The following is an 11,620-nucleotide window of genomic DNA, read 5'->3' as shown; positions in this document are numbered from 1 at the left end:
CTCTCTCTCTCTCTCTCTCTCTCTCTCTCTCTCTCTCTCTCTCTCTCTCTCTCTCTCTCTTCGGCAACTTACCTGCTCGCTGGCAGGTTCACTTTATCATCGCTATTTCCATTGCGAGATGCAGTGTCACAACTAATGGCTACTTAAGATAGAATTTTTATTCAACTTACCTATAATTAATATATCACTCCTCATTTTATCATCGTTAATATAAGTGACATAAAAGTTCTCTCTCTTGCAATGTCTTGTTTAATCAATTTATTCGATTTAATCTTATGGATTTATCGGTAGCATAATTCATGCAACTACATGTAACAAATCTTTCATGCGTGAATTAATCCGTTTATCATTTATGTATTTTTTATAATTCCTTTATCGGATAGCAAAATGATTAAACGTGACGTTAATTTCCGTCTGTCGTGTATTGGCAGATTTAATCTATAATAAAATTCAACGACGATAGTTTATCGTCTACCCACGCTTGTACGATATAATAAGCAGATTTATAAATTGCTTTCCTCCAAAATCTATTCTTTATAGTTTTATAAGGTCAATTCTAAACAAAATCATAAGACTCGTAACTTATTCTCGTAAGATTTGTAAGAGAACTGACTTGTAAAAAAAGACTGGAATGCTTATAACTTTATGCAATATTTTTACAGACAGCATCTTGTTAGTGTAATGAGCTTTCTACAATAAGACGGTAATAATAGATCAAAAGTCAGAAATGAGTTGCAATATGTCATAAAGCAATAACAAGCCAGTAATAAGTGACTACATGGAGATAGCCAAATTCTTACAATTTAAAACTTAGATTACGTTATGACTGAACAATCATATAATTTATTGTTATTAGTCCTGAGAACTGCCACCTTTCTGATTGACTAAAATATTGTGATAAAACGATCTAATATGATTTTCTAGATGTAAGTTTCCTAAGATTTATTACTTGTAATTCTGACTTATCATTAGTGATATGAGTGGTGACTTATTGTAGAAAGCCTATAAGATTTATGAGAAATCGTAGATAAATGATTGTACGTCTTACGATACGCATCAAATTACAATTCTAGTTATAAGTTCTTACAAATCTTAAACCGTGTATACACTTAGCGAACTAACAGCAAACGCAAAAAGTATATGTTATTATTTGTTACACAAGTTTAATTGCTATATGCAATGAACATCGAATCTAATTGAATACTAGTATTCGGTACAATTAAGAAAAAAAAAATAAACTGCAACAACACAAACACAAATATCCGAACATTAGCATTCGTTCGCTGGATGTATACGCGGCTTTACGAGAACATTGCAATTCTGTTTAGAATTGATCCATTAATTTATCGTTTTCTTAATATGCCAGCATGTGCCAGTACAAAAGAACACACAATTAAAAATTTTAAGTCATAAGTGAGATTAATAAATACTACGAAAGTTTAATATTCATTGACGATATAATTACAGTCATTTGAATAATTCCTTGTCATTAGTAAGACTAACGATTTATTGATTGTAGAACGATGCCTTGAACGATTACAACATTGTTTCACATGCCTATCATAGTCTATTGTGTCTGATGAAGCACGCGGTATAGTTCGCCAATCTCGCGTGATAGTCTCGAGAAGCGCGATCAATCTTGGATGTTAATTTTTTTTTACTGAGAAAAAGAGCACTGTCCTCTCTTAAAAATATTTATTATCATGCTTTAGTGCCTTTTTACGTGTCGTTCATGTGAGTAACGTAGCGATCTTTTTTCTACCGCACGACACATTTAAGTATTTTACGAGCTAAGATTAATCGCTCGCTTATAGTTTCATCTAACTACAAAGGATTCTAAATGCGTCGCTAAGCGCAAGGAGCTGAATATCATTATCAATCTTGCAAATTACTTAGTTAATATAAAAATCTTTTATAAATAAAAGAAAGAAAACGTGTGCAATGAGAACGTACATATTGCATATATTTTACATGTAGCTACTGCATATTATTATATTATTATCTATAGAGTCTCTCTATAATTATACTATTTAACTTTCAATTTATTTAGATTATTTATCTACAATAATTTAATATCTCCTATTTTATTTTATCTTTTGTCATCTTATATTCTCGAACAAAACGAAAATCTTTGAAGTAATCAATAATAATGAGATAAAATATTAATTAGAATTAAGAACAAGCGTTCGGTCAAAAAATTGACATTACCTAATTACGAAACGCTTTGATACTATTGTATTATCAATATTAAACCGTCAATATTAAATTGTGCACTATCCCTTTATATCAAGAACTTTTTTGCGTAGAAATTTATTAATAACAACAAGTAATTTTACGTCGTTCTCGATATTTTCAATACGCAGAAAAATACAGTTGTTAGAGAAAAAATTCAATACTTAATATATATTATCAGATTATTATCAAATTACAAAAGCTCAGTGCTCTGTACCTAAAAATTTGTATAAAAATATTTTTTTTCAGATTTTTCAGATAGTAATTATAGATAAATCATAGCGATGAATTTCTTAATATAATCATAGAGTCGATAATTTCTAACTTAGAATATTAGTACAATCAATATTATCATATAGAGAGCTAATAGATATCCAAGAACAATGGAACAATAGAAAATGCTACCGGAACAATCATTATTTTTTGGAAATTAATAAAAATGCCGTGCTTCACAGACACCGTATATTTCTATCAATTTTCAATGTCGAACTCTGAAACATATTTAAATTGTAAATAGCAGAGATTCATTACTGCGAGATAAAAATTCTTTTTGAGGAAATGCAGCGAGGCATGTATTAAAAAGGTGAGTGCAAACTATATTAAAGTTAATGCGAATAAGAAACTGATACATTCATTAAAAAATTGCTATGTGGGAGGAAAAGAAATATATCGAACATGCATTCAAGTACGCCCGCGTCAATGACGTGCGACAAGGCCAAGGATCGCAATTCTGTATCACGTCTCAAACGTCTCAATGACGATGAGATATGTAACGACAAAATTAATCGCATAGAAGGTCGCAAATATTCTCAAGTGCGTTTCCCACTTACGTCTGTATAATTCGACGCCAGCAATTTGCTAATGCATTTCTGTGACATTTCCACTTATTTAATAACTAATTCGCAAGAGCTTGAAATAAAAAAAATAGACACGCGTAAAAATAACTCGAGCTAACTTTAAGTTTGTTTTTTGTTGCTGCACTGGACTGCACTAAAACTTTCCTTTTCGCTTTTGCTAAATATAAAATATAAATTTATTTTTTAAATGCAAAAAGTGTACGCTCTAGTTTTCAGCTACTAAAAACATTTATAATATATATTTTATTTTTATCGAATATTTATATGTATGTATCGAAGTTTGAGTAAAAAAAGGTTTCATCTAAATAAGGAATATTTATACCGTTAGTCGTTTTAATATTCACAGTTAAGATAAATATTAAAAAATGTATGTATTGTCTACATTTATTATATTATTTACACCCATTTTTATTTTTATTTTTATTTCACCAAATCGTTAGGTTTTACAGATCGTTAACAGTTATAATAAAGAAGAAAAAATAGAGGCGTTGGAATTCTATATAAATATAATAATTCCAAATGCACAAGAAATAAATGCTTTACAATTTCGTGCCGCTTTCCGCGTGATCTGAATTATCGATGCTGCTTAACATGCTTTTTGCGTGATTCGGTAGCTTTTGCACGCGATGAAATCGTACTGTTTGTACGTGAAGTACTCGAGAGAGAAGTCCTTCATATCCACGCGAGAAATACGGAGTTTTTTCGCTTACATGCGCAGGAATCGAATTGAATCTATAGATTCACCACAAGACGCAGAGCGATAATTATTTATCTAATATATATATTTGCATATTTCTCTTTTATTTATCTTATCTCAATATAATCTAATCATAATTGGTTTCCGCTTAAGGCTTCTGATGACTAGCCGCCGTGAATATAAGAATTGTGATGTCATAAGAGAAACTTCAACATGTAATTTCTTGTTTACACTGTTAAATATCAAAGAAGCAATAGTAACGCAATTCCATAAATACGAGGTAAATAACATTTTATTATTTTTAATTTCCATCTACATCAAAATGTAAATCAATTTAATCCTATAGTCTATAAGTTTCAAAGTAAACATCGTCCATATTATGCACTTTAGTAGCATTAGTAAATAGTGAACTAAATTTAAGTCAAATTGAATACAGTTTCTTGAGTTTAAATTGTTTAACCCTATTATTTTAATCAAATTAACGACATAATCACTAAATACAAACAGTGGCGATTCATAGATTAATATAGATACCTATGATTAAAAATAACTTAAATTGGATATAATTTAACATAATAAATTTAGTAGTGTGTGACGTCACGATTATAGCGACCACCAATCAGTAAACCTTAAAGAATATATCTTAAAAAATAAAAAATACATTGAAGTATGAACTTCAGTTTAATAGCAAGCATCTTTTTTCTCTTTCATTCTTATGTAATCTGCGTCTGCTGAGGATGTACAAAAAACAAGAAATTACAAGTGCGCTTGATCTCTTCATTGAGACGTCCAAGCGATCGAGATGTAATCGTGGTGAAGGAACAAACGGAATGCCCCGGGTTAGAAAATAATATCTAGATGTCGGCCCTTAGTCGAGAGAGAGAGTCTCTCGAGTATAACTAGAAGAGTCCAATTAGATAACCGACTGTCGAGAAGCAGACGTCCGCGGAAATTCTGCTTCGTTTGTGATTTCGAAGAGAGGAACAGTTTATCGAAATAATATAGATCCTTTAGCTGCGGGCTAAAGGGAATAAACGTTGGAAATGTGAGCAATATCGTGAAACGATATCAGACAGCGCGGCAAGAAAATCGAAATGTACGTTAAGAGAGTTACGCGCACAAACTCGACATGGTTGCGCCGTGCTTTCCGCAGAGTGTGCTTTATAATTTATCTTGCAGCAACGTCAGCGGATCCACACATTCAAATGTGTTGCTCTTGCGTAATTCACAGCACGATTAATACACGACGCGGCGACCAGATCGGATTTTCAGATGAGTAAACAGAGTCATTGTACTTTGATCGATTTATTCGGCTCGGAATGTTGAGTAACCGTAAATTGCGGCAAGTCTCGTCGATGAAATATTAAAAAAACTAAGTAGAATATTCCATGTACTATGTACTTGTAATAAATTAAATTAAAATTTCCGTATTAATTATTATAATAAATTTATTTCAAATTTTATTTCATTGTTTCTCATTAAAATTCCTTTTAATTCGGGTTAAAAATGCTTGAAATTAAGAATTTAAAAAAAATTCTCAGAACCAGAATAAATACATGTGTAATTAAGCTCAATAAAATTATATCATGTTTCATGTAATAAATATTCAAATATTTCCATTTTTGAATTTCGAGGTAATAAAAAGAATTAAAAATATTTATTTTACAAGCGAACAAATATCGGAATATGAATTCTGATCTATTAAATGAGAAATGTATGATTGATTTCATTGTTATATTCTGACATAATACGCTTGTACTTTTTTTTTATAATGTGATAATTTAATCTTTCCACTTTTTATCGCGTAAATAAAAAGTCATGTGAGATCTCACGCTGATAAATCCCTTTATTTTATTCACAAAAAAGACGAGCAAACCGACCGAAGGATATTGATCAACATGTGCAACGGTGCATGAACAGACCATAAAGTTAGGTATGCGAATGTAGTTAGCCGCACTTTGTCGTGATTTTGTGCTAACAAGGTTTTTTGACGATTTCAAGAACGCTTGCAAAATTATCAATTTGACGCAAATAAACTTTACTGTATTTTATATAATCTTTTCTTATGCAAAAATTACGAATATTTCCTCAAAATTTTCTTTTACATCAATACAAAACTGGGCAAGTCTTTCAAAAGATTAGGAAAATAATGTTTTATAAAAAAAAAGTGTAAAACTCGATCCGACGTTTATATTTTTTAAAAATTCGATTTATACAAAATATTCGACATTTTTTTATTATTGCGTAACATAAATTATAATCAACCATAAATTATTTTCTCTTTGAGAGCTACTTTTTCACGTTTTACGGAATATATTGTACATAGTCTTAATGATTCTAAAATAAGAAATGCAAATACATGAGACAGAATAGACATACCGCTCGTTTCCGCTGCTGGTGAAGCACGTAAGTTCCTTGCGTGAGGAACGTTATTTTGTGAGACTTCCGAGGCATTATGCTAAGAGAATCATCATATGTCACTCACCAGTCGGGAAAGAGCACTGGTGCCTCGGCGAGGATATCCCGCAGGAGGGTAGTCGCAGGCGGAACGTGAGGCAGAATGACGGGTGCAAAAACACCGCAGACTCCGGCGCTGCGTCCGTGTCGTGCCTCATAGCGACTAAGGTAAATCGTCAGGTAGCCAAGCAGATGGTAATGCGAGGATGGTAGAGTCGACAGCAGCTCCTTCGTCGAGGCGATCCACGAGTCGTGATCGTTCGCAAAGTTCTCTGTAACAGATAATTTTAATAATAAAAAGAATTAAAAAAAGGCAGACCGCAGGATTTGTTGCGTGAAAAATAAGAGATTTAATAAAATTACATCGATTGTTACGTTAAATATCGCAATCAATATTACATATTTCCGCTACGAGACTGACCTTCAGATATCCAAAATCGCGGTAATAGTGAGAAAGTTCTTCCATACATAAGTCAATCGGACCAAAGTGAGTAACAAAAACTGCTCATTAACGGTTAAAAGACCGTACGAAGGAATTTTCTGGATATACGATTCTTGTGTTGCACAATGTCGATAGTACGCACATCAAAAAATTATACAAACAATAGTTCGAAGAATAATCAAACTAAGAATACAGAATAAATAATAGTTAAAATTAATTGTTCAAAAATATTAAGAAGATTATATTCAAAAATTAAGTTAAAAAATCAAAATTATGTATATCTTATTTTTAAAGATATTTTCATTGATCCAAAAAAATAATTTTTTTTAATACGAGCAAAAAAATATTGCTTTAAAATTAAGATTTTTTTTCAGTGCATCAATGACGACAGACAAATACTGACCAGATTTTTTAAAATACTGAACAGATATTGTTATTATAGATTTTATCAAGCGTCACACAAAAGTGACGAAATTCAATCAGAGTGGTAAGCTTGTTCAGCAAAGTTTCCCTTTAATACTAAAACATTCTATGGTAATTAAAATTTTTAAACTGAGACCACATTTGTACGTGAGGTATCCCGGAATAGACGTCTCATTGCCAATGGAGTTCTTCGTTCTCGGATCCTGAATTATTTTGTGAAATTGGTAGGATTATGGATTCTCACGAGTGTGAATGTTGAGCAGTCTGCCGACGAGGGTGGATGGTACGACCGGCTGCGGCAATTCCTTCAGATATTGACGGAGAAGGGTCGCGGCAGTCGGTGGGCACCCGGCTGCCTCTAGATCGGCGTCACCCCGCCGCTCGAAGGCCGCCCTCAGTCGCTCCGCAAGCCGAGGACTGCCGCCAGACAGACGAAACACCGCCGCGCTCTGGAAGCCGTGCACCTCGATGTAGCTGCATAACCGGTGCACCACGTACGGTACACCTGTGTCGAGATACGACTCGACCAGCTCCAGCCGGGTGCCGAAGATCCTGCTGGAGCCAGCACCGCGGCCCAACAGCGAACCCGCCAGGACGCGCTTTACACGAGCGAGACGAGACTCGTCCTGAAACAAGCGACGTTTGATAGGTCGCTTAGATCTTGCGCATTTATTAAATAATTATTATTTAATTACAATGTCATTTATATTTTATATCATATATACAATTATACAATACTTAATAATTATATATAATACAACATTGCGCATTACAATTCAATTAATTTCATTCTAGGTAAAGTCTATATCTATATAAAATTATAAAATTCTGATAGAGTACATTTTGGTCTCTATATTTACTTCATATTTTTCTTAACTCATTCAAATGCCATTTTACATCTACTTTGCATGGACTTTACATTCTCTACGTCTCAAGGATCGAGCGATAATTCATATTTCCGACATTCGCAAGACATTTATATACGGGTCGAATAAATGATTAGTAAAGTGACAGGGAACGAGAAAGCATATAATCGACGAACGGTCGCTAACTGTTGAAAAGGACTACCTCGACAAAGTGGAGTAACGAATAGATATAGATTCCGCATTCTTGTTCAATGCAGTAAAAGGACCGGAAAGTTTCTATAGCTGTATCTCGAATATAGAAACTGCTCTGCGTCATTGTTTATTTATTAAGACTGCAGTAACCACTACAGAAACTTTACGCAGCAGTTCTTCTAATCATTTTAAAATAACAAACATAAAACGATAAAGCTTGAAGACTGAAAAAAAAAACGCAAGTTTATCGAATAAAAAATAATTATGTCATTATTATTCATATTAAGAAATACACAATTTCACAAAATATATACATATATTGAAATACATATGCACTTGTAATATTTTCTGGGCGCATCGGATGTTTATCAAAATGACTAATAATTATAAAAAAACATTGGAAGGAAAATTCTGACTTCTCATTAAATATCGTTAAATTGCAGTATATAAATGCCAAGAAAAGCACTTACCTTATCGTGTGTTTGACGAGAACACGTGGGGCTTGTTGAGGATCCATGATGATGGTGATGATGGTGGTGGTGATGATGATGATGTTCTTGCTGAGGGCGTCTCATCCCACTTTGTCTACACCGCGACCCGCTGCCGCACTAACAAAAGCGACGGGCAAACTTATAAGTCGCACAATATGCGACGGCATATAAAACAACGGAGATCACTTAAAGATTCATTTTTCACTCTCATTCTTATGTCTTCAATTGCGATTTATATTCGTGGTCGAATTAGGTTAGAAATATCAAATAGAAAACTCTTTCTAAATACAAAGATTTTACATACATAAAATATATACATAACATATAAAGAATATTTTACATGCTAGAGAGGACTAATAGAAAATTTCGAATGATATAATATCGAAAAATTCAATACCAATTGTTTGCATATCGAAGGATAATGAATATAAATTAAAATAAATACAAATCTTTTTCAGAAGTAAAAGTGGATTGTAAAAATGACGAAAAAAATTACTGATCCTTTTTTAGATTAGTATGTTTTATCGATCTAATGCGTGATAACTGCCGTACACGATCGTACTGAAGAAACACAGAAACGTCAGTATATCGACATTGGCGGAACAATCGTGGGGGTAATTTCAATATTTTCGCAAGCGCGCGATCGATAAGCGCGTGATGAGAAATGCGCATTTCATAACACAGGAAAAGCTCCACTTAAATAGATCGATGAATCGTAAATGTTATTATTCCTCGTTTTTATTCCTTTATCAATAACTATCATAAAAAATAAATGATTAACTATTAATGAATATTTGTAATGAATATTTCCGTAATAAATACATATCTATTAATTATTCTTAGTATTTTCTTTTTTTAAATATAATATCTTTATAATACTTGTGTCAAAAAGAATTAATAATTCTCCTCCTTTAATTGATAATTCTCTTTAATTAGAATGTTCTACTTTGCTTTAATTATTATTGCAAAGTGTTGTATTTATAACGCGATTCTTTCGGGGCGTATTATATTTCAATTTGCAAAATTTAAAGAAATTATTCATCGAAAGTCCTTGACAATTGCCGGTTTTTCTTAAATAGATAAATTTTTCTGCGACGTAAATTTCCAGCGATACAAAGTATGTTATTGAAAATAACCCGCCGACCGTTGCACCGATAACCGATAACCGCGGTTGATCAATTTACCTTGTCATCCCTTTTTGCGTGAGAGAAAGATGCGCAGTTTCGAAGGGCGATTACGAGACGGTTAATGATTGCTGATGATGCTCGCGCGCGACTGAGACGAGGAAATTTCACGTGAAACAGATTACTCATGTACCAAAATTGTGCCAAAATTTCATGATTACGTAACCGAAGAGGCAGACGCATAGAGGCTCTTGCGTGTGCGCGACATAAATGTGCGGCTTTTAATCCATTAATCGCCTACATACCGAATTTGTGACGCAAAATGGAAAATTACTGTAGTGTCGGTTTTTAACCGCGCCACACATTTTGAATATTTGCCATCAGAAAACAGATGCATCTATATAGAGTTCTTTGATAAAGATACGAAATATCATATTTTGTTATTTCTATAGAGACATTATAAAAATATATTAATTAATAAAAAAAAAAGATATTTTTGTAAAACACATAAAACTGAGCTATCATCACTTTAATTATTTTAAATATATCATTAAACATCTTTCGAGTTTGATAAAAAAAAAAAAAAAAATACTAATATTTAATATTTTATGTCATATTTAAAATAAAAATCAAATTTTTTAATGTCTCAATCAATAAATAAATTAGTATATAAATTAGTAATAACTAATTTACATAAATAAATTAGTATATAGATAAAACAATAAAAAATAAGATTAGAAATTTTGTATATTTAATTTGATTAATTTAAAATAAGACAACTTAATAAGACATTAAAATCACATTTGCTTCATTGATTTGTACACTGATTAATAATCAACTATAATAATTAAAAGAATTAATTAACTATAGATAACAATATATATTTCATTATTCATATTGCTTTTATCAAACATCGTAAACTAAGTTAAAATATTAAAGAGAAACACTTACAATGCACTCTTTCGCGATCCTCCACAGGTTGAAGTACACTGAGCTCAACGTGACAGCTGTCTCGTCCTGCTCCTCCCTCCTTTCTTCCCTTCGTCTGGGTTCGCCGTGAGTATGTACTGACAACGTCTCTTCCGGGTTATGATCGTATTCCTTCAATCCGGCCAGTTCCGGCGACTGGGATCACGGATTTATGTCGAATACTGCGAGTACCGAGTACCGAACGCGAGTAAACACTTTCTCGCTTAAAAATGGTCCGTTACGTTGGAATTTTAATTTATCTCGAAATAAAGAGAAAGAGGAGTCGTTCTTGTTCGTTTTCGTGGTTGGAAGAGCAAGGAACGACTCGTGGGGATGAGTGTGATGTATATGTATGTATGTATATATGCGAAACTCTCGCAGCAGAGAGAGAGAGAGAGAGAGAGAGAGAGAGAGAGAGAAAGAGAGAGATAGAAGGTCCGTCGAAGAAGAAGAAAAGTCCTTCTTGCGTGGAAAATTTTGAACGACCGTATGTATAGTTTTTCGTTTTTTTTACGACGACGGTGACGGCGACGGTAACGCCGTTGAGCGGAGATCGTGCGACTCGACTAGTAGTTCTGGGTTCATGTCCCTATCACGGCACATCGCATCGAGCCCTTTCTCTAAGGCAAAGGGCACTGCCTATGGCTGCTTCAGGAAATGAGTCGACACCAGCCGTAGCGTAAGCATCGAGGGTCGGAGCCGGGATGAGGTCTAGGTCACCACTCCGCCCCTGGCCCTGGCATGGTCTACGTACCTTCTGCTCGGGCGCTTACTGCACCCGCTGCGCTCTGAAAACAGAAAATACAAAAAAGATTTTTCTATGTTCGCTACAATTGAAGAAGAAATACTTTAGCATCATTGTATCCCTTT

The 11,620-nt window shown here is 33.3% G+C and overlaps 1 protein-coding gene and 1 long non-coding RNA gene across 5 annotated transcripts in view; one reads left to right on the top strand and one right to left on the bottom strand.

Moving 5' to 3' along the window:
- Positions 1 to 5,131, top strand: part of LOC108689741 — a 9,287-nt gene extending 4,156 nt beyond the window's left edge. For 2 of the 3 annotated variants that reach the window (XR_001931845.1, XR_001931844.1), the window contains exons 3-5: positions 2,750 to 2,815; positions 3,940 to 4,066; positions 4,523 to 5,131. This is a non-coding gene — a long non-coding RNA (uncharacterized LOC108689741). The remainder of the gene's footprint in view (positions 1 to 2,749; positions 2,816 to 3,939; positions 4,067 to 4,522) is intronic. The other variant, XR_001931846.1, reaches the window with a different exon arrangement.
- Positions 1 to 10,912, bottom strand: part of LOC108689739 (protein FAM13A) — a 40,357-nt gene extending 29,445 nt beyond the window's left edge. The window contains exons 1-4 of one of the 2 annotated variants that reach the window (XM_018196658.1): positions 10,733 to 10,912; positions 8,637 to 8,774; positions 7,353 to 7,734; positions 6,272 to 6,515 (exon numbers count right to left, since the gene is read on the bottom strand). In XM_018196658.1, coding sequence (XP_018052147.1) covers positions 6,272 to 6,515; positions 7,353 to 7,734; positions 8,637 to 8,741 — 731 coding nt within the window. In that variant the 5' untranslated portion in view covers positions 8,742 to 8,774; positions 10,733 to 10,912. Of the gene's footprint in view, positions 1 to 6,271; positions 6,516 to 7,352; positions 7,735 to 8,636; positions 8,775 to 9,841; positions 10,093 to 10,732 lie in introns of those variants that run through there. The other variant, XM_018196657.1, reaches the window with a different exon arrangement.
- Positions 10,913 to 11,620: the final 708 nt, after the last annotated feature.

Source organism: Atta colombica, unplaced genomic scaffold (assembly GCF_001594045.1).
Source record: "Atta colombica isolate Treedump-2 unplaced genomic scaffold, Acol1.0 scaffold275, whole genome shotgun sequence".
Classification (NCBI taxonomy): domain Eukaryota; kingdom Metazoa; phylum Arthropoda; class Insecta; order Hymenoptera; family Formicidae; genus Atta; species Atta colombica.
Note: the sequence above shows the minus strand (reverse complement) of the source record. Positions and strands in the feature narration are given on the sequence as shown.